General features: G+C 35.6%; 1 protein-coding gene across 1 annotated transcript; it reads right to left on the bottom strand.

Annotated features, from left to right (window-relative positions):
• Positions 1–16,137: 16,137 nt before the first annotated feature.
• LOC132034025 (probable methyltransferase PMT24) lies at positions 16,138–21,694 on the bottom strand. The gene is made up of 9 exons (XM_059424236.1): positions 21,438–21,694; positions 19,392–20,270; positions 19,155–19,304; positions 18,685–18,955; positions 18,491–18,601; positions 18,230–18,404; positions 17,649–17,921; positions 16,685–16,879; positions 16,138–16,592 (listed from the first exon to the last, which is right to left on the bottom strand). Exons 2-9 carry the CDS (start codon positions 20,247–20,249, stop codon positions 16,364–16,366), a joined length of 2,262 nt encoding a protein of 753 aa, XP_059280219.1. The 5' UTR covers positions 20,250–20,270; positions 21,438–21,694; the 3' UTR covers positions 16,138–16,363.
• Between the last annotated feature and the right edge of the window lie 3,429 nt (positions 21,695–25,123).

Here is a 25,123-nt window from a genome sequence, read left to right as displayed (position 1 = left end):
CTCTACAAAGCAATGTATGTGTTGCTCCTTCACATCCAAGATTTGTACCTTAATGTGACTCTTCCACAATATCTAGATTCTTTCATTTACTGTCAAATGGTAATTAAAACAATGATCCCAACCTCTAGCAATTTTCTGGAGAATGTTCTTGGATTTATGTACCTTAACCCTTGTTTCCAAAACATCCAACGAAGTCCACTTTATTTCTAGCCAAAAAGAGCCTCAACTCTTTCTGCTTGTGGGGCTTATTTAGCCCCCTTACGTTCCATGTTGTAAGGATCATAGTGGGTTAAAAGCAGGTTGCAGCTATTCACTGGAATTCATAGAATACTTGCTGAATCCAAAGGTTGAAACCTGTTAGTACTAAGAATCAACTTGTGCTGCATTTGCTTGTTGTTTTCCATCTCTTCTTAGAAGTGTCATCACTCTTGTCTCGGAGTTACTCTCTAACTGAGAGTTTATCTCAACAGGTGCAGGATCAGTCAATGTTGCTTCAGGTGGTATTGCTACAGGTGGACTTAGCTAATTTTGCAGTTCAGTTGGTGGAATTGGATCATCTCCACTAGTTTCCCGAGGCTGAACTGTAACCTTGGATTGCTATTCCTGTCTAAACTTCTTTTTCCTATTCCTGATCCTCTTTCTCTTAGGAGCAACTACTTTATCTTCTTCTTGGACTTGGATTGACTTATTCTTCCAACAATTGCTTTGGTCATGCCCAATCCTAATACAATCAATAAAAACTTTGGCCTCCAATCGTACTCGATACTCTGATGTACTTCTCCCTCAGGTGTATCATTGTCAACAAATTCTGGGAGGGGTTTAGATATATCAGTTTCCACCAGCAGTCGAGCATAAGAAACTTTCTCAAGATTTGCATTGTACTTATAAGTGTAAAGAGGCTTGCCCCTACACTTGCTAGCTTGCTAAGAGCTTTAACCGACCAATAGCCTACTGGGAGTCAAGGAAATTTAACCTACAAGGGAATTACATTCATACTCCCAGGGTTAAATCTAAAATTCATCTCCCATTGCTTCAGAATTAGGGGTTTGCTGTTGTAAGTGTAAGGTCCAGATTGAAGAATTAGGTCGCGGTCCTCTTTAGTCCAAAATCTGAATATATAGTAGCCATCATCATGGTACAAGATTTGGGGTTTGACTATAAAATTCCAGACGTGGGTAACATAGTTATCCATAGATTTCTCATATGGAATATCCCCAATTACATATCCAATGATAGCATTACTCCAATAATCCTCTAGAGATTTAAAATCATCCTTAACCAAAGTCACTAGTGGCTTGCCAGCTGGTACAGAAGGAGGAACAAAGTTTAAGGGCTTACCCATTTGTGAGCTTCGATTCCCTTTTACCACTGCAGCCGATGTAGGAGTGGGTTGCGCTGATGTTGCCGCCTCTGAGAATTGAAGATGACGCACTACTAAGGTTCCCTTCCCCATTTGTCCCTCATCCTTTACTTTCTTAGGTCGAGTGTGCTCTTCGTCTACAAAGCTAAACTCTTCACATTCCTCATGAATCCTGCTGGTCAGAAGCTTCCAATCGTCAGGGGTGGAAGGTTTTGTCGAATTTCGGTTGCCAGAGTTACCAATTGTCGTTGTTTAGGCTTTGATTTCCGTCCACGAGCCATAGATTCCTTTAGCCGGCTCACTTTAGCATACCTTGCTTAAGCTGCGCCGAGAGAGAAATCTAAGGGCCCCAGCAATTTGTACCTTCCATTCCATGTCACTTCATTCTGATTGGTCAAAAAGGGTTTTTCCTTATCACAACTTTTCCATCCTACGACTATAAATATGGGTCTCATAATTTAGAAAAAGGGACCTGAATTCTAACAAGAAGCCAGAGAGAGCTCGTGGATCAAACGCTGCAGATTTCTCTACAAGCTACAAGCTTCAAACAAGCAAGTATTTCTCTACAAATTCTCAAGATCAAGACCACTAAATTCAAGATCAAGCTCAAAGGCCCTTGAGTTCAAGTACAAGTCAAGATCAAATCCATCAAGTTCAAGATCAAGCTCAAAAGCTCTTGAATTTATTATTAAACGGAAGAATCAGAGGATTCATAGAGATTATAACGTTTATATTTGAAATCAAATACAACGATTGTTGTGATATTTTCCTGTCTTGATTATTGTTGTCTCGGCGCGAATTTTATTGTCAACAAAATCTTTGCCAAAAACCCAATTGGGGCTTAAATTAAGAATCATAAAGATGAGGTTTCAACAAAGTTCAAACTTCGCTCTTGGAAAGTTCAAACCTCTCTCTTGTATTCAGTCAGCATTTGCTGATGCAATTTTCACAAGAGTTACGGCTATTGAGATAGCAAAAATAACTCAAACGAACCTTTCTAGCCACATCTGAATCAGCATCCCTATCTATATATTTATGTGCAGTAGTATCTCATCAATGTATATCTAGGCTAGCTTGCCCGTAGAGTAAGTCATACTGATCGGTAGGAAGGAGGCTTGGGACAAGTTGAAAGAAGAGGTTCAAGGAAGTGACAAAATTAGGCAAATGAAAGTGATAAATCTAAGAAGAGAGTTTGAAACTCTCAGAATTAATGACTCAGAAACCATTGAATATTTCTTTAACAAGTTCATGAAGATTATAAACCAAATCAAACTTCTGGGTAGGAGCTTTCAGACACAAGAATCACTGAAAATGTTCTTGTGAGTTTTTCAGAAAGATATGAAGCAAAGATCTCTTCACTCGAAGATTCAAAGGATCTCACAAGAATGTCACCTTCAGAACTTATACATGATCTTCAAGCTCAAGAGTAGAGAAGATCCTTGAGGCTAGAAGAAGTTGCTGAAACTGGTCTTCAAGTCAAGCTCAAAGGGAAGATGCAAATGCAATTAAATGAAGGTAAAAACTCATATACTTATACTAATTTTAGACTTTTAGTAGAGAAAAACAAGGTGGTTTTAGTAATGGAACCAAGAAGAAAGAAAAAATTTCGCCTTGTAAGTTTTGTAGAAAAACCAATCATAAAGAGAAAGATTGTTGGTTTAAAGGGAAGGACCCACCTGTTAGATGTAGATATTGTAATAAGCTTGGCCATGTTGGAAGGTTTTTCAAATTGAAGAAGGAGAACAACCAACTAACTCAAAAAGGCAAACGTTTTGAAAGTTGAACACAAGAAGGAACTTGTGTTTACAGAAATAACATCGACGAAGTTGATTAAACAAAGCACTTGATTTCTGGGCAGTGATTGTACCCAATACATGACCAGCAAACAAGAATGTTTTACGAAATTGGAATCTGCCAAAAGCTTGTCAAGTTGCCAGATTAAAGAAAGGTGGCAATTGTTGGTAAAGGAACGGTGGCAATTGAAGTTTCCAAAGATACTAAATTTATTCAAAATATTTTTGCTGGTGCCTAATCTTTGACTAAAATGTGTTTCTATTGGTCAAATGCTAGAACAAGATTATATTTTGTTGTCCAAAGATAGAAAATATATTGCTCCTGATCCTAGTGGTCAAGAAGTAATTACTGTTGAAATGATAAAAACTAGTTTCCCTTTGGAACTAAAATTCTTAGCAAGCTTGTCAAAATATTATATGTGAGTAGGATTCAAAATTATGGCATAAAAAACTTGGCCATTATAACTTGAAATCAATTCAATATGCTCAAAAGAATGATTTAGTGAATGACTTGCCTAAACTCAAGTTATGTTCTGATATTTGTGAAAGTTGTCAACTAGGAAAGCAGAACATATTACCTTTTTCTAAGTCAACAAGCTAGAGAGAAGTGAGAAGCTACAACCAGTTCATTTTAATATTTGTGGACCAATGAAAACTCATTCTCTCAATGGCAACAAGTATTTTATTCTTGGGACTATACCAATCAGAGACAAGAATCTTTCTTAATCAAGAAAGTATGCTTTGAGGATTCTGAAAAATTCAGAATGCAAAACTGCAAAGCCAATTCCTGCACTATTGATTTTGAATACCAAATTTCCAAAGAAAAATGGAGCCGAAAAGTGTAATGCTTCATTTAATAGAAGTTTGATTGGAAGTCTCTTGTACTTGACGGCTTTAAAACCTGATTTAAATGTATGTTTCTAGTTTGCTTTCAAGATTTATGAAAAGTATAAGCAATACTCCCTCTGTCTCAATTTATGTGATATAGTTTGACTAGACACGACGTAGTTTAAGAAAGAAAGAAAGAAAGACTTTTCAAATTTGTGGTCTAAAACAAGTCATATATATTTGTGTGGCGGTAAATCATTTCTGATGAGTTATAGCATTTCAAAGTTTTGATGATTTGACAAAGGGGCCAAGGACCAGGTCCACCATCGAGTCCCGCCGGAGTACTTGCACGGTACTTAACGATTGTACTGACAATTTCTTGATTGTTTAGGCGAAGCTAATGCAGTAGCACGCTTGTATGTGTGCTAGAAACTAAAAGCCCTTGAAAAGTCGCCATCCATGGTCACATGTTTCTCACGTGCTCTCTGTTTGGTCTCATATATATACAACATGTTGGGATTATTTGACCTAACACTTGCAAATCTAAAAGGCTATATTTCTCTCAAGTGTGGCGGCTACCTTTCTCAAGGTGTCCACAAGAACAAGATCTCAACAATCAGAGGGACCATTTCCTGCCACTGAAGACATTTGAAGTCTCTAGGATAGTTGAGTCTTGTTTCATGTTCTTAATTTGTTTTCCTACACTGCTTGTCAAGAAGCATCAAAGTAGGACAGTTTTCAATCTCTGTAGCTTTGTTTTCTTGGCTAGAGTTAGCTAAGTATCAGTTAAGTCGTTGGCTAGAATTAGTCAAGACTTGGAGTTTTGCAATAGAATTAATGTAAAGGTGCTTACAATGGGTGTATTGTAAGGGTTAGGAATTAAGGTTTTAATTTCTAGGTTACAATAGGTTGTAATCTGAAGTTGCTCGTTTTAGTGAAGTTGGAAATCCTACTGGGGTAGGTCGTGGTTTTTAATCCCTTGAGTAAGGAGTTTTCCACGTAAGTTACTTGCCTTATTTACTTCCTGTCATTATCTGTGAAAATAGTTTAACGACCTGCTCCCTTAGACTGTTTTAGTAAACTCTCAGGTTGTGAACTAGCAAAGTGTGAACCCATAGGTTCTATCAATTTCATTGAGGGTAAAAGGGAAAGTTTTAAGTTAAATTATTTCTAAATATAAAAATGTATCATTCTTTATAGGACAGATTAAAAAGAAAAGTGTGTCACATAAATTGGGACAGAGGTAGTATTTATTTTTCAGCTGCAAAAAGAGTGCTTAGTACTTAAAAGGTATTGTACAACTTGGAATATGCATGGTTTAGACCGGTTGAAGAAGATTATGCTTGGTTTTGTTGATAGTACTAGGGCCAGAAATATTGGGGATATAAAGAGCACTACTAGCTATGTTTTTCTTTGGATTCTGATGTGTTTTTATGAAATTCAAAGAAGCAAGAAACAATGGCGCGATCCATTGTAGAGGCATATTATGTAGCAGCATCTACAACAACAAATTGGCTTATTTGGTTGAGGTAAATTCTGAAGGATCATGGAATGGAACTGCAAGTTGCAACTAAGATCATGTGTGATAACAAATCAACAATTTCAATTGCAGAATATCCAGCGCGAGATGGGAAAACAAAGCGTATCCTTGTCAATTTTCATGTCATTAGAGAAACTGAGAAAAAAATAGAAAATCAAGCTTGTTCATTGTTGTTCTGAGGATCAACTTGCTGATATATTTACCAAATCTCTTCCCAAATTTAGATCTGAAAATCTTCGTGGACAACTTGGGGTTACTAGCAAACATCTCAAGGAGGAGTGTTGAAGTAGTGATTATTTACTGATATTATGTTTTATAAAAATTAGTATCCTGTCCTGAAATTTAGCTGCTTAGTTGAGATATGAAAATTTATTTAGTTCCATAGTGAAGATAGAAGAGGAGTCTTAGTTGTTCAAAATTTCAGTTATTTATCTCTATGACGTGAATGAATAAAACAAGATGAGCTTTCGGTTCTCTGATTTTCTCTCTCTGCAGAAACATGTGTTAGCTTGTCGGGTGCAAGTCACGGCCTGTAGAAGTTATTTATAAGCTTTTCCCATTCCCCCTTCGCCCCACTTATCCTATCGGCTCGGCTTCCTGCTAGAAGCTATGTTGTTTTCGCCTCGAGGCATGAGAGATAGCTCATGAGTGTTATATCTCTCTCTATGTAGTGGTCTGTCAGCCTTCCAGAAGTTCCTTGAAAGAGGAGACAATTCCTTCCTTCAATCACAGATGTTCTTAATAGATTGTTATATGTGGAGTGAGTCAATACAGATGTTCTTAATAGATTGTTATATGTGGAGTGAGTCAATCATTCTATTTTGTACTAATAATTAGAACGAACTGAGTTCACTTCAGGTAGAAGGCTGAGAAGAGAGCCAGGACTAGCATGACTAATTTGAATTCACGACGGATAAACTTAATGAGAGTAAAGTGCTCCTACCAAATGGGAACAGCTTAGTGCCAAAGAAAATGTTATACTCCTCTGTGTGATGCATTGCTTTTCATTTATTCCCAGTTAGCCCAGTGAAAATATAAGGGAATTTAACACAAGGACAGGCAGAGCCAAGTTGGATTGATTGTAAACCAGAAAGAAATTTAAGTGAGACAGGACAAAAGATATAGGAACTGTTCCTTCTTGTTCCAAATATTAAATAAAATTTCACTTATGTTGCTTTCTTATCAACTTTCCTAAAAGTTTTAGATTGGAAAAAAGGTACCAAAGTACTTCTTTTTATGCGTATTCAACGGAGGTTTTTCCTATTGATATTTGGTGGGAAATTTGTCTTTATAAAACAAGATTTTTCCACCTCATTCCTATCGAACCAGTTCACCGAGAAAATGCACGGTGGGAAATAGGTTTTCATTGAAACGCTGAGAAACTTCTTAATTTTTCCGTGTGAAAACATTACTATTTAGGATTTTCTCACTGGCATTCAGTGGGAAATAGTCCCAGAACATTTTTCAGTGAGAAAATAAAGATTTTTTAGTAGTGGGTTGAATGCCCAAGAATCAAAATTTTGAAGGCTATGAACAACTCTGTGGACAAAAACAAGAACATTTTATCTCTGAATTTCATTGAACAAGACAAAAATCTTTTATTACATGATATCTGCAAAACTAATTTACTCTATAATTTGATATGTTCATCACAATCTATAGACATATGCTTCAAAATCATCAGAGGCTATTTAACAGCCCATATCTTCATCATTTGATCAATTTGGTCATTCTGAATGGCACCTCAAATTCTTTACAAAGGCATCCACTCATTAGCTTTTGATGATCTTCAAGCAGAAACAATTATTATCTGTCTAAAGTTAGACAAATTAAGCTGAGCTAATGCTACTCGTATTAGACTTGAACTTCTCCGTCAAACCAAGCAAATTTTGATCCATTTTCAGCTCTATACATGTTCATCTTGAGCTAATGCTACTCCAATTGTTATACTTTTCCATCAGAAGAAGGCAGTTTTCGGTTTATTTTCGCCGTTGTAGAAGAAGTAGTGACAGAGTTTGTGCCTTTAGAAGGAGCTGATGAAGGGGAAGGCAATTTCTTGGGAAGCATTTGTTCAAAAGTAGAAGCCTTAGGCAATCTTGATCCTTCTGAAAGAACAATGCTAAAAAGCAGAACAAAAATCAGACAGTGCCTCCAAGAACCTGACATTATGAAAATTCAAGAAGATTTTTTTCTGTTGCAGAGAGACAAAGACTGTTCAAGACTTTTAAAGACTTCAGCTTTACATTGGGTTTTTGATGGTTTGAGAAAGGAGACATGTTGAGCAATGTGAGAAAGTTGCCAACTTGTTTGTTAGAGTAAAGTTGAGTCAATGGCAGACAACATGGAATTTAAGAATTCTGCAATGTTTCTGCAGCTAATGTTGTTGCTCTAATTTTTTTTTTTTTTTTTTTTAATATAAGTAGGAAAAAGCACATAAAGATATATAGTTTAAAGAGGAAGTTATGGAATGTTGTTTGCTATTGTGGTCCCAAATATGTTCAAGATTAGTGTATTATATTAGGAGACAATAAGGGAACAAATGTTTGTTGTCAGCCTATCTAAAGTAAAACAATCAGTATAGCCACTTAGATAATACTGAGAATAAATCAAATGGACATTCAAAGTACACTTCAAGACATTGATTTGTTTTGTCCAACTGTGTTAAATGAGTATGACATGCATATGGTTGCTTCTTGTGAATCTTCAAAATACATTAACATCACTAAGTAAATTAAAATTAGCCATATAGGATATAATACGAATATCCGATACTATAAGAATAATACAGATTTGTGAAGGAATATTTATGAAGCATAGGTCCGTCACAAAATTGAGATGAACTTGTGATTGTTTTATTACGAAATTCATTAATGTTGACACAACACCATTGCCCTTTTGAGCCTAAAACTAAACAAATATAAAAGGTATGGAAATCACGTTATACAACATTAACTTTATTATTAGGTGCATAATAGATTGATGAACCCTTTTGATGAAAATTCTGCCTCCTGCACGAGAGAAGGATTAAAAGGCCAACTCAAAGTACCAGAAGATTTTCAATAAGATAAAAAAGCATGTGCTAGTATAAAAATAGTTAAATTCCTTATAAGCTCATGATCAGCTAAACATTAGTGAAGATTCCTCAAATATCAATAATGCCAACATGAGGCCTGTGTATTTAAAATTATACTATAAAGGTAGCTAAGAAGACAGACAATCACCACATAAGAAAAAGGCCAACATTTGTTGAAGAAATTAAATCCCAAAAAGAAGCATAAGCAACACTTTTGTACACTTTGCAGCCAACAAAGGGAATTGTTAAACAAGCATTGGGAGATAATGACAGTCGGTAGTGTACGTGCGGTTCAATCATACATGAAGGAGAAAAAAAAGTGTTGAAAAAAAAAATGGAGAGAAAAAGTGAATAATTAGAGCAACCCTTTGTTTCTGCATAGGGTAGTTGTATCTGTCTAAAAGTCTAAATTATAAAAAGCTCCCAACTCTTTGTTTTCATCATAGGGCAGCTTCTTTTTGTTGAAGCATTATAATATAAGTTGTCTAAATTATAAAAAGTTGTAACTCTAACCCTTTGGTTCCTAGCAATAGCTTCTTTGTGTTGAAGCACAGTTATCTATTTCCATCAAGCAAATAGAATTTTTTTTTTTTTTTCAATATAATTCCCCTTACTTTAGTAGGTCATGTCTAAAGAGTACAAATTCTTATCATCTTTTGTCCCCAACAAATTGTGAAATCCAATCATTTTTTACTCACTGCCAGTGTATCAGAGTTTTATTGTTCTCTATCATCTTCATTCCCAATGCTAGAGAAATAAATATTAGTAATGTAGGTGGTCGACTGCAGACGTTTAACTACAATTAGGATAGTAACTTTACTTCACGTATGATAGAGGAAATTCAACCACTACAACACTAAAGTCGCGAGATTATTAGTTGTCATATTAAAGTAAGTTAACTTTAACCAAGATAAAAGTGAAGTCATAAAAATATTGTCACATTAAACTAACAAAAAGAAAATTATGAATTAAAGAAGCCAAGAATATCTACAGGAAGAAGTTTCTGCGTTGCTACAAAGTTAAAAATTCAGTAAAATGTGGAAGAAAGTAGGGTGAAGTATGGACTTACATAATTGAGAGGCCTTTCTTTAGAGAGTGAGTTGGAAGGAGGTGGAAATTTGCACTTATTCCTAAGTGGTGGGCCAAAATTGAAAGGCACAATTGTGGTCTATGTTCACCAACAAATTTGGATCATCAAAAGATTCAAATGAGATATTAAGATAATATAATAGCTGCGCATGTGTGTCGACTATTTTATTCTCTCAGGGTCGTTTGATATGTGAGATAGGTGGGATATTTCGGAATTAAGTTTGGGATAAAATTTATACCTTGTTTGTTTAAAGGTATAAATTTATTTCGAAATAAAATTATACATTCAACCAAATAAGGTATAAATTTTATCTCAAACTTAGACATGGATATCCATTTTATCCCATCAACCTTGATATTATTTCATCCCACCTCCATATGGGATAAAATAGTCCCAGAATTTCAAGACTATAATCTCGAGATAAATTAGTCTACGTACCAAACGACCCCTCACTCTTTTATCGCGTTCGTTTATATTGTTTGCTTTTTAAAACATTTAAAAAAAAAATTAACACATTATTTAAGAAAGAAATTTAATAACTTTAGTCATTAGAGTATTGATAGAAACTACTATATCTCTTTAAGTTGCTCGGATTCGGGTGCGAATCTATAGGCCGGATCCTTCGTGATCTAAATAAAGACTCGGAGATATGGATCTAGGTACAGATACGAGTGTGGGAATTCGGCTACGAATAATTCAAATATCTAAAAATAGAGTTATATGTCTAAATTATGAGACATTATGTGGAATAACTATAAGGTACTCCGACGAGAAAATATTAATCTAGAGAAAAATCCTAGGAGATATAAGGAAAAGAACTGACATACAAATTTCTATATACAAGGTATTTCATTTTCTTCAATTTCACCTTAGCTTTTGTTTTGGTTACAAAATCATTGTATCTATCCCAAATTCTCCGTTGATGGGTTGAAAAAAATAAGAAAAGCTAAATATAAAAATTAATGTTGTTGATGGGAACGAACCTAGGACGTTCGAGAAAATTTGAACACCATGGACCACTTGAGCTAACCTTTTGCATTTGTTCAAGATATTCAAAAGTTAATATATGTACATAAACACAGAAAATCTACCTTATATATACACTATAATTTTTTGTGCCCTTGTTTTAAGGGCTCTGACATACTGTGAATCTGATCAAGCTAGTAATAGTATCATGGTACGTAAAAGTTTACCTTCACTTGTTATTTACACTAAACTATGCTAATTTACCACTGTTAAATCATAAATTAAGATTAGAATGAGTATTAATTAACTATAATTTGGTGCTATGAATGTTTGTTAAGACGTGTGTCAAGTATTTATTGATTCAGTGTAAACATCAGCCGCAAATAAGTTATTGCTAAGCTTCATATGTTCTGCGCTCTAGACTTCAGGAAGAGGGAAGAAGTTTAAACAATGAGAATACACATTAATGAATAACAGAAAAATGACTAAACTAGATAAACACTGCATATCATGTCAAGTGCTTTAGGCATTAATCATTATAAAGAAAAAAAAAATCATGAAAGATACAACAATTGCAGAACTCAACTGAAATGAGAATAAATGTATAATTGACTCAAGAACCATATTTTCTTCTCCTTTCATCTCAATATACATGTCATGATCCTTAGAAGAAAATAACTAGAACAGCATGAAACAAAAAGATCAACAATAATAATCAACTTATTAACCTGTCCTTTTCTTTCTTTCTATTTTACTGAAAGGAAACCTTTTCTCCATCCCAGAAGTAAGATTGGACGAGTGCATAAGGAACGAACGAAATAATAATCACAATGGCTCGATGAAAAATAAATAGATATTATAATATATAATACAGTATTTTATTTTCTTGTTTCAATGAAAATGTCCTGTTGCTTGGAGCCTGGCCCAAAGTTTGTCCATTGAACCACCAAAAATTGGTTTCTGGTTGTAGTGATTACTAGGAAAACAAAGTTATCCTTGGGGTTACTAAACAAATAGATACTTAGAGCTAATGTATGAAAGTGGTGTTTGCATTAAATTGTACAATGTCCCTAAACAAGTTGCATAAGTGCATTCCCTAGATTGCAAATATGAAAGTTCCCATTACCCTTTCAGTAATTCTCCCTAAAAGTGAAGTGTGCATAGAGGCAAAAGGAGTAACTATAAAGGTAATGGTAAACTGGTACACCTGGAAAATTTTCGCGTCGTTTGCATTGTGAGTAAACTAACGTAAGCTCGGAGAGGTCATGGAACCCTTATAAGGGTAAATAATACTCTTAACAAGTGTTAAGCAAGTGTCTAAAGGTTTCGGGATCAAGCAAATCGAAGAAAATAAGTTTGTCGAAAATTTGGGAAAATTTGGCAGAATTTTGGACAGAAATTTTGGATCAACTTTAGAGAGGTATATCTCCTAGAATACGAGGAGTTACGAAATCTATAACCTATGTAAACTAAAATTCAGCGAGTCTTCTTTCCAATGCAACAAACCGTTCGTCGATATCACATCGGAGTAGAAAGTTATGGACGTTTCAAAATTGGCCGTCAGAAGCTTCTTCGCGAACGCGAGCCAAGGCCTCGCGAAGGCGAAGGGCAATTATTAAGTCGGTGAAAACCGACCTTCTACCCTATAAATACCTATCCCCACTCATTTTTAACTCATTCTTACACCCAAAAAGTTCTAGAAACTTCAGGGATCACTCTCCCAACATTCCATATTATTAAAACCAAGAAAATCATAAAGAGGTTATGTAATCTAGGCTCGGGAAGCTCGTGACAACTTCGTATTATCGTGATTATTATGAAGCAAGGTTAAAGATGGCGGGATATTGGGTTTGATGCCATCAAGGACTAATTGAAAGTTAATAAGGTAAGATCTTTCATCTATAACTATGGAATTGAGTTAATCCGAAGTTATATTCGCTAGATTATCGTGTAATATGTCAAATTGGACAAAAGGTGAAACAAGTCTTGTATGAAATACCATATGAGGTAATAGGAATGTTGATTATATGTGATTGTTGTATATGTTGAAGTGAGTTGCTTTTGGAGGATTTTAATGGTTTAAAGTGAAGGAAAAATATAGTATAAAGGTTGTAGTTTGATATGTTGATGTAGTTGGCTTATGGATTAATTTTTTAAGGAAGTTCAGGACGGATTTGTATATGTTTGTCATGTAGTATCTTGATTATGTTATTGTTGATATTGTTAGGGATGTTTGGGAGTTGTTTTGGAATTTGGAGGAAGTAGATAATATAGGAGAAATGCTACTCAAATTTCGCTAGCTTACTTAATAGCTTGGTTTGACCTCATAAGCATTTCACCGAATTAAACTTGGTGCGAATTATCTTGAATGTAGATTTGCAAATTCGGAAGGATAAGCGTTAAGTAGTTAAGGAGACGACAAGCTATGTTAAGGTTGTCCCTTTCTTTCTTAAGGCATGACTCCATTTTTTTGGAGCTTACACAAAGGATGTCCATAATGATTCCCATCTTAGAAATATTAGAAGCATATGTTCTTGGTGTTCTTATGATATTGTTGATCCTTATATCATGATTATTGGTTATTGATCTCATATTATGGTTATTAATCTTATTATTGATGTTGATCTCACATTATAGTAATTGTTCTTTCAAGGTGAGATATAGCGATGATGATGATTCCATAATGATTATTCGGAGGTTACTGACCTTACGTCACTCCGATAGACTTATATCTTTTATTTGGGCTCTCATGCATACTTTATATATATATGTATGTATTTTCTCACACTGAGCCGAGCTATAATAGGCCGGGTACGACACCTATTGTGCACACCACTGTAGTGGACAGGTTATGATGATACCCCGGACGAGGGATGATATGATATATGGATCGGGCTGCACGTTCCGCAGCACTAACACTTATATTATATATGTATGAAAATGTTTTTTTTAAGGGATAACTACATGACATAACAAACATATAGTGGGTATTGACATTTAGTAGCTATAGTTTAACTTAATTACTTCTCATAGCAAACATTTGTATATTAATGACATTTAGTAACTATATATATATACACACAAAATAGAATACCCATCACACTATTCACTTCCAACCCAACCCTCTCATCTCTCTCTCCCCTCTCCCCCATTGTTCCGCCGCCACGGCCATCGCTATCGGAGAAGTCGCCGGAGCTTACTTCTCCGGCGAATCACAGCTACTAAACCACAGCCATTCTTCTCACCACTGCAACAACACCAACCACAGCCATTATTCTCCTCTTCACTGCCAACAGCAATAATAGCAGCCATCGCCGGAAAAGTCGTCGGAGCTTACTTCTCCGGCGAACCACAGCAACAACACCAACCACAGCCAACCGGAGCTTACTTTCTTTTCGGTGAAGATTTTTTCAGATTTGAAGGTGACGGTGATGATGACGGAGAAAAGAAGGTGAACAAGAAAAAGGTGTACACAGATCTGATCGGAATTTTTGACCGAAAGTTTTTTTCCAGATCTGTGTATACATACGGTGTATACATATACAATGTACATATTTTTCGAAAGTTTTTTTTTTTTTCAAATCTGTGTATACATACACGGTGTACAATATTTTTCGCGTTTTTCAAAAATTATATTTTTGTATACAAATGAATAAAGTGAATTAACGCCTGTATACAAATGAATACAATCAATTTTATTTTTTGTATTCAATATTTTGAGTGTCTTTGTTTTTTTTTTTTGGTGTACATATGTTGTATACAGTGTTTTTCGCTTGTTTTTGTTAATATTTTTGGTGTATCTATGTTGTATACGCCTGTATTTGTTGTATACATACCGAAAAATATGGTGTTTGTTAATTTTTGGCAAATTTTAACTCGTTGTATACATGAATACAGCGTTGTATTCATGTATACAGCGAAAAAACAAAATTTGTATGCACACGCTTTATTGCTGATTGTTGAGCTGTATTCATGTATACAGCGAAAAAACAAAATTTGTATACACGCGCTTTATTGCTGATTGTTGCTACCAAATGTAATTGGTGAAACATATGCCATGTGGCTTGAGTTAAGCCCAGAACTTTGTCATTTATGTAGTTTTCCCTTTTTTAAAAAGCTAAGCATGCATGATATCCGCCTTAAGAGGCAATCAGATGTACAGGTTACTTCTCCTATCTCATGTTCCTTCCATACTTTCATTATATTGTTATTCATGCCTTACATAATCAGTACATTATTCGTACTGACGTCCTTTTGTTTGGGGAAGCTGCGTTCATGCCTGCAGGTATACAAGGAGACGATTCAGACTCATAGGCTAACTTCTCAGCGGTTGTACAGGCAGTGACGTACGCGGGATTTTTCGTCAGCGGAGTCACATTTTAAAATGAGAAGCAATAAATAAAACAATGAAACACCATAAGAAAAAGAACAAAATATAAATAAACACAATTAACATATATTCCTATAACTTTTCTAAAAAAAGTACAACAACTTTCTTGATGAGTTTTCCTTTTTTTGAAATGTATTAGAAAATATAACCTCATCAGAAATAATATTAAATACTTAATAGATTTAATTTTGTAAATTGTTATTAATCAATCTCAATCGCGAGAAAGAAGGTGAAAGAAAAAAAAGCATAAAAAGGAACTGCACATATCTAAATAGGGAAGCAGCGAACTTCCAAGAGGACTGAACGTGAATCATTTTGTAGATAGCTGAAGGAGCAAAAATTGTATATAAATAAATGCTGCTGCTTAGGTCCGACCTCGCATCCTCGTCTGTAAAATGAAAGGCCTGACCATTGAGCTACGTGATCCACTATGTCAAGAGAGGTCACCTTAAACAATATATCCTCGTTTTTTCTTCTGCCTTTAATTATATGTACATATTTAGTAAAAAATTCTGACGAAGCAGTGTCACGTGACACCCCTCAGCACAAGGTAGATCTGCCCCTGTGTATAGGAGCACTCCACTTATACCGGAGTTGCAGTCGAGTTGGTATGATCCTTTGTGTACAAATGGGCACGGCGGGATACTATCCCATCCTTATTATATTATGTACTCCAGTAGAGGCTCGTAGACAATTATGCACACTTAGATGTTCTATGACCTTCTCGGTCCTTATTTTGTTGTATACTTGGTTTCAGCTTGATGACGCTTATGTATATCTTTTGACGATATTTATAAGTTAGCAAGATGGCCCACTCAGGTATGATTCTATGATGAGATGCATGTATGTTTTGTGGTGCTCGGTAAGCTAGCTCCGGGCGCCCATCATGCTTACTCTGGTTGGGTCGTGACATAAACTATGTGAATTATGCAAATAAATAGGATTACAACTATGTTCTAAAGAACTATTGTCTGATGACAGTGCAAATGTAGAACCTTTTGACTTTAGTCTCAACACTTCTGATGTTATAGTTTCAAACTACTTTCTAAAAGCTGCATTGACATGACACGACACACGCCATATATTGGGCTGTTGGATTACGCAAAACGCAGTCCTGTATACTTTTTCCATTTGATGAATCACAAAGTTGAGATAATTATACAGAGAATGGCAAACATGATAAAACTCAAGTAGAATTTAAAAAAAAAAAAAAAAAAAAAAAAAAAATCGCGATGGTATTCTCTAATAATTTAGTGGAAGTGAACTAAACTATTATAAAGAACATCAAATTTGTATCTAATTCTGGAGATTTTTCTTATATGTTTATGCAATGGCTGACTTAATTATCTGTTCTTGGTTTGGACGCCAAAAGGATTTTTGAACAAATAGCAATCCTTCACCATTCTTTGAGTAAGACATCTTCACTTTCCATTTTAGTGACCTAGCCATATTCTCTATTTCAAGTATAGTTTCAGCATTGTCCCGCACAATCAACTTTCCTTCTGGCCTCAGAATCCTGTCCACTTCCGCAAATACTGATTCTATCGTGCACCTGTTGGAAAAAAGTAGGATCACGGGTTACATAACTAAAGCAAAATTTTGTTGCCAGTAAACTAACAGCACGAGTGCAGTAGGATTATTAACCTTTTCTTAATATCGGAGAAAAGGTGATCTGCATGAAGAAGATCATAAGATCTGGGGTACGTGCTGAAGGATTCACACCAGTCGTGGTATATGCCAAACAAGCCACGGTCATATATAATTGGAAGTGTGTCGGGTGAGTCAATTGGAACTACATTCATGACCCAGACTTTCAAGTCTTTCAGTGCTGCAGCAAATCTGTATCATCAAAGATAAGATATTTATCAAGAGTATGAACTTGTGATAGACAGATGAAAATAAGTACTATAAAACGGCCAATTGAACTTTAATCTAAAATTATTTGAATGGCCAATTAAAGCTATATGAATCCTTTTGCACCTAATATGAACTGGTATCAATTCACTAATCAATAACACGTTAATCCTAAAATTAGTTGGGAATACTTTTTTTGTATCTATTCCACGCCACTCGGGTTATCCTTCCAAAGCTAAAACATTCATCTGTTAAGACAAATTACGGGATCTGTCTAGAGAGTTTATCTAAATCTGACACTATCCCTACATGGACATACGAGTCTAACAAGAATAAAAGGACCCTTAAAAAATAAAAGGATTTAATGTAAGTGTAATTCCAACTAGTTGGTATATATTGCCTATATGGATCATTTACTTCCATTGTATTCAGTTCATAATTAAGCTCACATTGATTCTGAAAGATTGCAAGTCTTTTGAAACAATTTTCTTTGGAACACAAACACACACACAAAAAAAACATATATATGTATGTATATAGAGAGAGGCATCAATTGAGTTAGATGTCTTATTAAAAACCATGTCGATGGAAACTTCAGCAAGCGATCATCAGTTAATTTCATCAAATCGCTTTAAATTTGCCAAGCTTTTTTGTGAATTTTATTCCTTTACTCTTCAAAGAAGGCAGATCACAGAGGGAATTAGAATGAGTAGCTAAGAGATGATGAGGAAAATAACGACTGATAAAAACTTACCCTCCGTAAACAGCTTTCATATCCATGACATTCCTTACTTGAGACCAGTTAATGCCAAGTTCATTTAAGTATGATTTTGACACAACATTTTTCCAATGCTCATCGTCTGCAGCAAAGTCTTCTGGGGCTGCTTTCCCGTAAACTCCAACTTGAGAACTTCTCAACCAAGAAGGAAGTTTCTCCGACCTCAAAGGCCATTTTGCTGGCCACTTTGATCCATGTGCAGATGAATCTGCTGGCGCTTTATGCAGACATGCCTGAAGTGTTATATTCCTGAATTGATTAAAATAACAAGTTAGAATTTGTTTCCAAGTTGAGTGTTCAGGAGATGAATAATAGTAATTTTATTTTTATTGGAAGGGATGATGTGAGGAAACAAATATAACCATGTAAACATGCTCGAGGTATTACTTTTGGTTGATGTGTATTATATAACGTAGACATGTAGATTTCCACTCTTACCTAATTGCATATTTTCTATAGCTTAATAAACTTTGTCTCCGAGTAGACTATTTGCATAAAAGTTTGTTATACAGCACTTAGCTGAGAAATGGTAATAGCTAAGAGAAGCTCAGGCTTACCAGGCAGCATCTGAATCATCAGCTTCTTCACACATAGGTGGGTCATTTTGTGTTCTGCTCTGGTAGCAATCATTTGAAGTTGGCTTTCTATATATAGCTACACCTACTTCATTTAGTTTATCTTCATTAATTTCCACTAGTTCCCAGCACATTGACTTAGTTAGTCGAGACATAGCTGCACGAAAATCAAAGAGAGGCAATCAGTCTATGACTTCATTTGCAAATGAGAAACGTCAACTAACTCGAGCCACGATTAATTACCTTCCCAAATTCCAACGTTTTCTTCATCCTTCCGATATACAGGTGTCGCAGACCAAATGAAGTGACCACCGGGCCGCAAGACACGATTCAATTCTAGGAGAAGTTTGCCACCTGCAATAATACACTAGAAAGTTTACCATCGGCTGACATTCCAAAACCAAGCAAAACTTGGAAAGAGAGAGATTTTGATTCACCTTCGATATGCCATGGAACTCTACACCGTGCACAATGTACAGCATCAAATACTTTACCCGGGAATGGTAGTCTTTTAGTTCCCATAACCGCTGATATGGCAGGGATGCCCCTTTCAAGTGCAAATTGCACTTGGGCTTCGTGCTCGTCCTTGGGGGCAAGTGACATTGCTAGTACATCTCTTTCAAATAGGTATCCTCCAAAGCTGGCCACTCCACACCCAACATCCAAAATAACACGTGTTTGTTTGCCCCATGAAATTTGAGGCAAGGTCTGCATTGCAAGCCATATCAGCAAAGCATAAAAGTAAAAGAGGTACATAAATCTTCAGAATGAAATCTGTTGCGAAAAATTTCAAGCCAATTGACTGAACACAATCTGTGATGCATGGAGCAAAAACTTAAACACCACTATTACGAAACAATATTTATAGATAGCATGAAGTAGCATGGGAATTTAAGAAAAAACTTGCCTTCTGGATGAAATCAATGTAATGAAGAGCACCTTGCTTAAATTGAGTACCCCCACCAGGGAAAGTAAGGTACTCTCCAGTAACTTTGACCCAGTTTTGGTGCCCCTTGACCTTTGCTAGCTTTGCATGAGGAACATTAGAGTACCATATCTGTTCAACCAAAAATGTGAGTTACTTAAGCTTATCAAATTACTAATCAGAAGCAAAACCGTATGGATAAGCAGGAACAAGATATACCTGCTCCCTGCTCCTAGGCCATCCAATTGGCTGCTTGTATCCTGAAGGCAGAGGAACAAGGCAAGTTGGAGCTTCAGCAGGGCAGTGCCTCTCACGATGTTCATAGTGTGAAGTAGTAGGAAGCTTCCGTATAACTTGCAGATTATCCAAACAGGGAATATAATCTGGTCCAGCATCAGTTTTACATAGCTTCCACTTATAGCCCTTAGACAATGAGGAATCCTGTGACTCATTCTCCTTTTCAGACTCGGCAGCCTGAGTTGACCATGGCCCGTTTTGTGTCGTAGTTTCTTTCAAAATCTCCGATTGATCACCAGCTGGAAAAATCTCATTCTCTGTTTCTTTCTTCTTTGCTTTCTCTGTTTCCAATTTTAAGTCGCCGTTTTCATCTGTATTTGAGTCTTCACCTCCGGTATCTGACTCGCCACCACTTGAAGTGGATTCAGAATTTTCTTGATTTGAACTCTCATCGCCAGATTGTGATTCATCACCGGATGAACTGGATTGGGAATTTTCTTGATTTTCTTCTTCGTTTCTTAGATTAGAGCTATCTCCTTCACTTTCCTCATCTTCAATCTCCTTTAAAGACCTTCCCCTTCTGAACCCCTTCTCTTCCTGGAATGTTCCATCCTCTTCTCTCTTTGCATTGACTAGAAAACCCTGCCCCGAAAGATTATTGGTAACTTTCAAAGTCGAAGATATCTCCGAGTTTTGAAGAGGTATACTGAATGATGATGATGATGATATCAGCATCCATATCCCGATGAAAGAAATCCCAAGAAAAGTCACAACAGTGATTTTTGAACAGAAATCAGACAATTTCCTCCCACCGGAATGGAAGTAACTTCCCCCAGCCATAATATTAGATCTTCTCTGTCCCTGAACATTTTGAGAAAAATAAATTGAAATATCAAACATAGTAGTCTAAAATGTCTTGTAAACTAGGTTAAGAAACTGAGCATGATAAAACTACTTCAGAAGCTAGGATCAAAACAATGTTAGAAAAAAAAAACTAAGTTGTTAATCAAAGTAACGAAAGCAGATGCATGCACAGTTTCAGTTCTAGTATCTTGGTCATTTAAATGCAGGTAGGGATAAAATTTACCTACAGACACATCCCTCCCCAAACCCCACATTGTGGGATTCTACTGGGCATGTTGTTGTTGTTGTTGTAGGGATAAAATTTACCTACAGACACATCCTCTATACTTATTTTTCCTATAATAAAACAAAGTGAAAAGGTTGCAATTGTTTTTTTTTTTTATAAAAAAAAAATCTCAAGCAAATCTAATGAAATACCAGGTGAACACTCAAATAGTGGTAGCAGAATTCATTAAAGACACAACTTATCCTTTTGGAGCTGACGTAACAAACTATGCGAGCCTCCCAACGAAGCCAACATAAATCCGATCCGAATCACAATGAATTCTAAAAAGTTTACACACAACCCAAACTTTGGGCCTAGCTCAATTCCAAAAGAAACTCTAACAAGTAAAAAGCTTTCCATATCTAAGTTTTCAATCTCTAAGCATTTCACATATACACAGAAGCAGATCTACGCAGGTTATGTAAGTTCAATTGGATCTATGGTTTTTGGCTCAAACTGTGTATACATATGCGGAAAAAAAAAAGAGTGAAAAAGTACACTTACAACAAGACACTTACAACAAGATCAAACTCATTCTGAACCTAGTGTCTATGGATCTTGAATTTGCCACTGCATATACAGACCTCAACATAAAAATAGTAAAAAACACAGTGATATACCATTTTTTATAGTCCCACATTACAAGAAAAACACATTTCTAGTTCAAAATGCTCCTAAAACAGGAAACAGTATCAAAACTACAAGATCCTTAACCACATCATAGAATTACAAAACAGAAATATTCAAAATGGCAAGATCAATCACAGATCAAAGTTGCAAATCAAACAGTACACAACAAAACAAAAGTTAGAGCATTCTAAGCTCACCCTTTTACTCAAAAAGAGGAAAAACACACAGATTCACATTCATATGGTAATGGAAAGAAGGAAAAATTGTACCTTTAAGATGGGTATATAAGAACTAGTGAAAGCAATTTAGTGTTTGAAGCTCATATCTTGGTAAAAGGGATAGAGAAAGATGTTGGGGTGTGAGAATCTTGATTTTTTGTTAGAGATATATAAGGTGTTATATTAGCAAAGAGAGATGAAGATGGGTTGCATTAAAGCGTAAGCAGTGTGTATTTTAAGGAAGAGAAGTGTGATGAGTGAAATAGTTACTCAATTCATGAGATTGGCCGACAGCCTAGAATTACCAAGTGATGATAAAAACAGTACTAAAAGGGGAACAGAAAATAGATATACTAGATCGGAAAGGTAGTTTTAAAAAATACTGTATTATACTTGCTATAAATAGTTAATATATATGTGTATATATATATATATTGGTGTGTCAAAAATTTAAATAGTCATAATTAAATACTAGTACTATTTTGCATTTTTCCTTGGACAAAAAGTAAATTAACTTCAGGGGTGGTGGACCAAAAGTAAATTTACTTAAGGGGTGGTTTGGTTTGAGGGATTAGAGATCTCGAGATTAACTTATTCCATGTCTGGTAGGATTTTTTGTTTCAAAATTAGCAATTTCAAGATTGTTTATATTATTTTTGTCCCACACTTCATGTGATAACAGTCTCGAGATTAAACACCAAAATAACACATTTGTTCTTCTCCAAAACTCTCCTCTCAAACTCCTTTAGGAAAGTCAAGGTTAAAATTGAAAATAAAAGTTTATCCCGATTTATCTAGTTTAAACCAAATACATATTTTATATTATAAATTATATCCATATCTAAGTTTTAATCCAATAAATTAAACATCTAGCAATAAAAATATATCAACAAAATAATCTAGTCATCATAAATCGTAGTATTATAATCTCATCAAAATTAATTCCAAAAGAACTTGTTTGCCAACCAAAGGAATCGTTTACTTTTGTAAATCAACTCTTTCGATACAATAGAGAATGTTTTGTATTCAACTATTCAAGTGAAGGACTGACCGGCGCGCAGCTGTTGCGCCCTTGCTTCTTGCCCATAGAGAGTAAGGATTTTTTGTGAGCTCCTTCGCGTAGCGGAAACTTCCGCTTTTCGGCCGTAATCCTATGCTTTACCAACGCATTCAATGGATTCCACCATGAACCGGGAGCGGGCGAAGGGTCTCACATGATAAGTAGCAAACCAGTGATTGTTAAGCCCCGGAGTGCCAAATTCAACTTCAGTGAGGAGATACTCAAAACAATTCCACTGTGGGTGACGTTTCCCAACTTACCCCTGAGTTGTTGGAGTCCTAATTCTCTAAGTAGAGTTGCAATAACATGTTCTAGGGCATCTTTTTGTAATAATAATGTTCACATTTGACCAGGGTTTTTGGACGTTCCATGATTAAACCGACTAGCGGTACCTTCGAGATGCCACCTTGAAATATCAAAAAAGTCTTTTCAATTCCATTTGACTCGGGGCGTCAGGGAACCTCCAACAGAAACCTACCTTCCCAACTTTTGTAATCAAGCAATCCATATTTTAGCTATGTTTTGAATTATAGCATCATTTACTTCATCAGATACCATCGAATTATTGAGAACCAATACTCTGAGATATTTCAAACAATAAATTTTGTTTAGTTCATACTTAGCTTTTCAAACATAAGTTATGTTCGAGTCAAAATTCGTATTTTACTCAAATAGTTGAATTTGTTCTAAAGTTAACTACAGTTGGTAGTAATTTGATATAGATAACAGAATTAAGACAAACAATTTATTAGTTATTGATAAAGAATAGATAAATAAAGAGAAAAGAGTAAACTTATTCCAATTTTGATGAACAACAATAGTGGAGTTCTTAATCCTTAAGAATGAATGAAAGCTTGATGATCAAAGAATAAAGGAGAAAATAAGCCAGAAATAATAATAATAATAATAATAATAATAATAATAATAATAGCTTATTTTTCTTAGTCAGACTTCGATCCCTTCCTCTACAAATGAAAATTCTATTTATAGGTATATGGACCTATCTGGTGCTCTTCCCGTTGTGTGTTTGTAACGGCAATCATTAATTGCTAAATTGATGATTGTCATTTTGGGTTCCTTGATGCAGATCGCTAGTAACCGTTTTGTCGTTATTGCATTAATTCCATTTAATGCGTAATAAAAAGATTTCGTATATAGTTTCCGTTGATGTTCTATCCGTTGATCCAATCTGTTGGCTACGTAAATGTCATGCTCGGCATTACCATCTGATATTTACTCGTCATTGAATAAACTGAAACGTGTTGACTACAGGTAAGTCCACGTGTCAGGTACATTTTTTTACCCATACAGATAGTCCCTCAATTTTTCGGGTTCATCTCAAAGATGTTCCTGAGAAATTGTCTTGCCGATTTTCATCAATCTTCTCTTGATTAGACACTTGATTCTTCTTCCTGTGGAATAGGAAAAGTTGTAACTGGCTGCAGATCGTGGCCCACTGACGTGATGAATACGTGGCATAATCACAGAAGTTGAAAGGACTTGCATTAAATGATGAAGTCAGACGTGGGCCACGTGGCTGTAACCGTGCCCTTCGTTTTCTCACCGTTTCCCAAGGTCATGATGGCGGTTTTACATCTCTACAAAAGTTCAAATTTTACCTTTTTCTACTATTTCATCTCAAATTTTCCATTCCAAAGTTCTTTAATTTTAAATTCCTTTGCTTCCTTTCTTCTTCGTTTCCTCTAATTCATAATCATCTTCTCAGGACATTTTGCCAGAAAAGACCGTTATTGTTGATGCCTTTCCTCCTCATGTAGGTGCTGAAAAACCTAAAAATAGAATGCTTCCTAAGAAATTGATGGGAATGCTATTGCTGCTGCATCTATTGGGTCTTCTTCTTTATCTGTTAGTGCTAGTATTGTTGAAGTTGGAAAGATAAATCTTCCTTCGTGGATGACTGTACTCTAAAAAATCCTTCTCATACTACCGACTGAAGATAAATGAATATGAATCCGATATTTTAAAGAATGGCGATGATGTCGGTGGATTAAATCATATTATCAAGCATCTTGTCCTTTCCGTAATTGAAAGGTGTCATTGGAAGGATCACTATGTGGAGATTATCGTTCCTGAACCGGAGAGGCCCGCTACTTCTCATTTTCCCGGGTTTTCCACAGTGTATCTTTACCCCTTTACTATTGGGTTTATTTACTGTTAACTTTGCTGATTGGAATAGACCATTTTGAATTTTTTTTTTTTTAAAATAACTCATTTTTAATTGAAAAGAAATTCCATTTTACAAGTAGAAAACCGAACCGAACCGAATTAATTCGGTACGGTGTTCGGTGTCCACTTTCAAAAAAAAGAAAACCGAAAAAACCGAACCGAAGTTTGAAAATCGAACCGAACGCCCACCCCTAGTTCCGACTACTCCAATGATTTTGATTTCCATCATTCTTCACACAAAGAGGATATTGACTCCTCTATTGCTCCTGAAGATATTACTTCAGTTGCTTAGGAATATGGTTTAGGTCCTGTTTTGGCTGTTGACAACAGGACAAAACTGTAACACCCCGTACCTTTAACGAAAGTTTTGACCACGATCCTAGACTTAGAAAATCAGATAAAGAATGTGGGAATTGAAATTTTCCTGTTCAGTTGTGATATGGTGGTTTACGCCCATGAACGGTGGTCGTATTTCAATTTACTCCCATGA

Source organism: Lycium ferocissimum, chromosome 10, assembly GCF_029784015.1.
Source record: "Lycium ferocissimum isolate CSIRO_LF1 chromosome 10, AGI_CSIRO_Lferr_CH_V1, whole genome shotgun sequence".
NCBI classification, from domain to species: domain Eukaryota; kingdom Viridiplantae; phylum Streptophyta; class Magnoliopsida; order Solanales; family Solanaceae; genus Lycium; species Lycium ferocissimum.
This window is presented reverse-complemented; position numbering and strand designations above follow the sequence as displayed.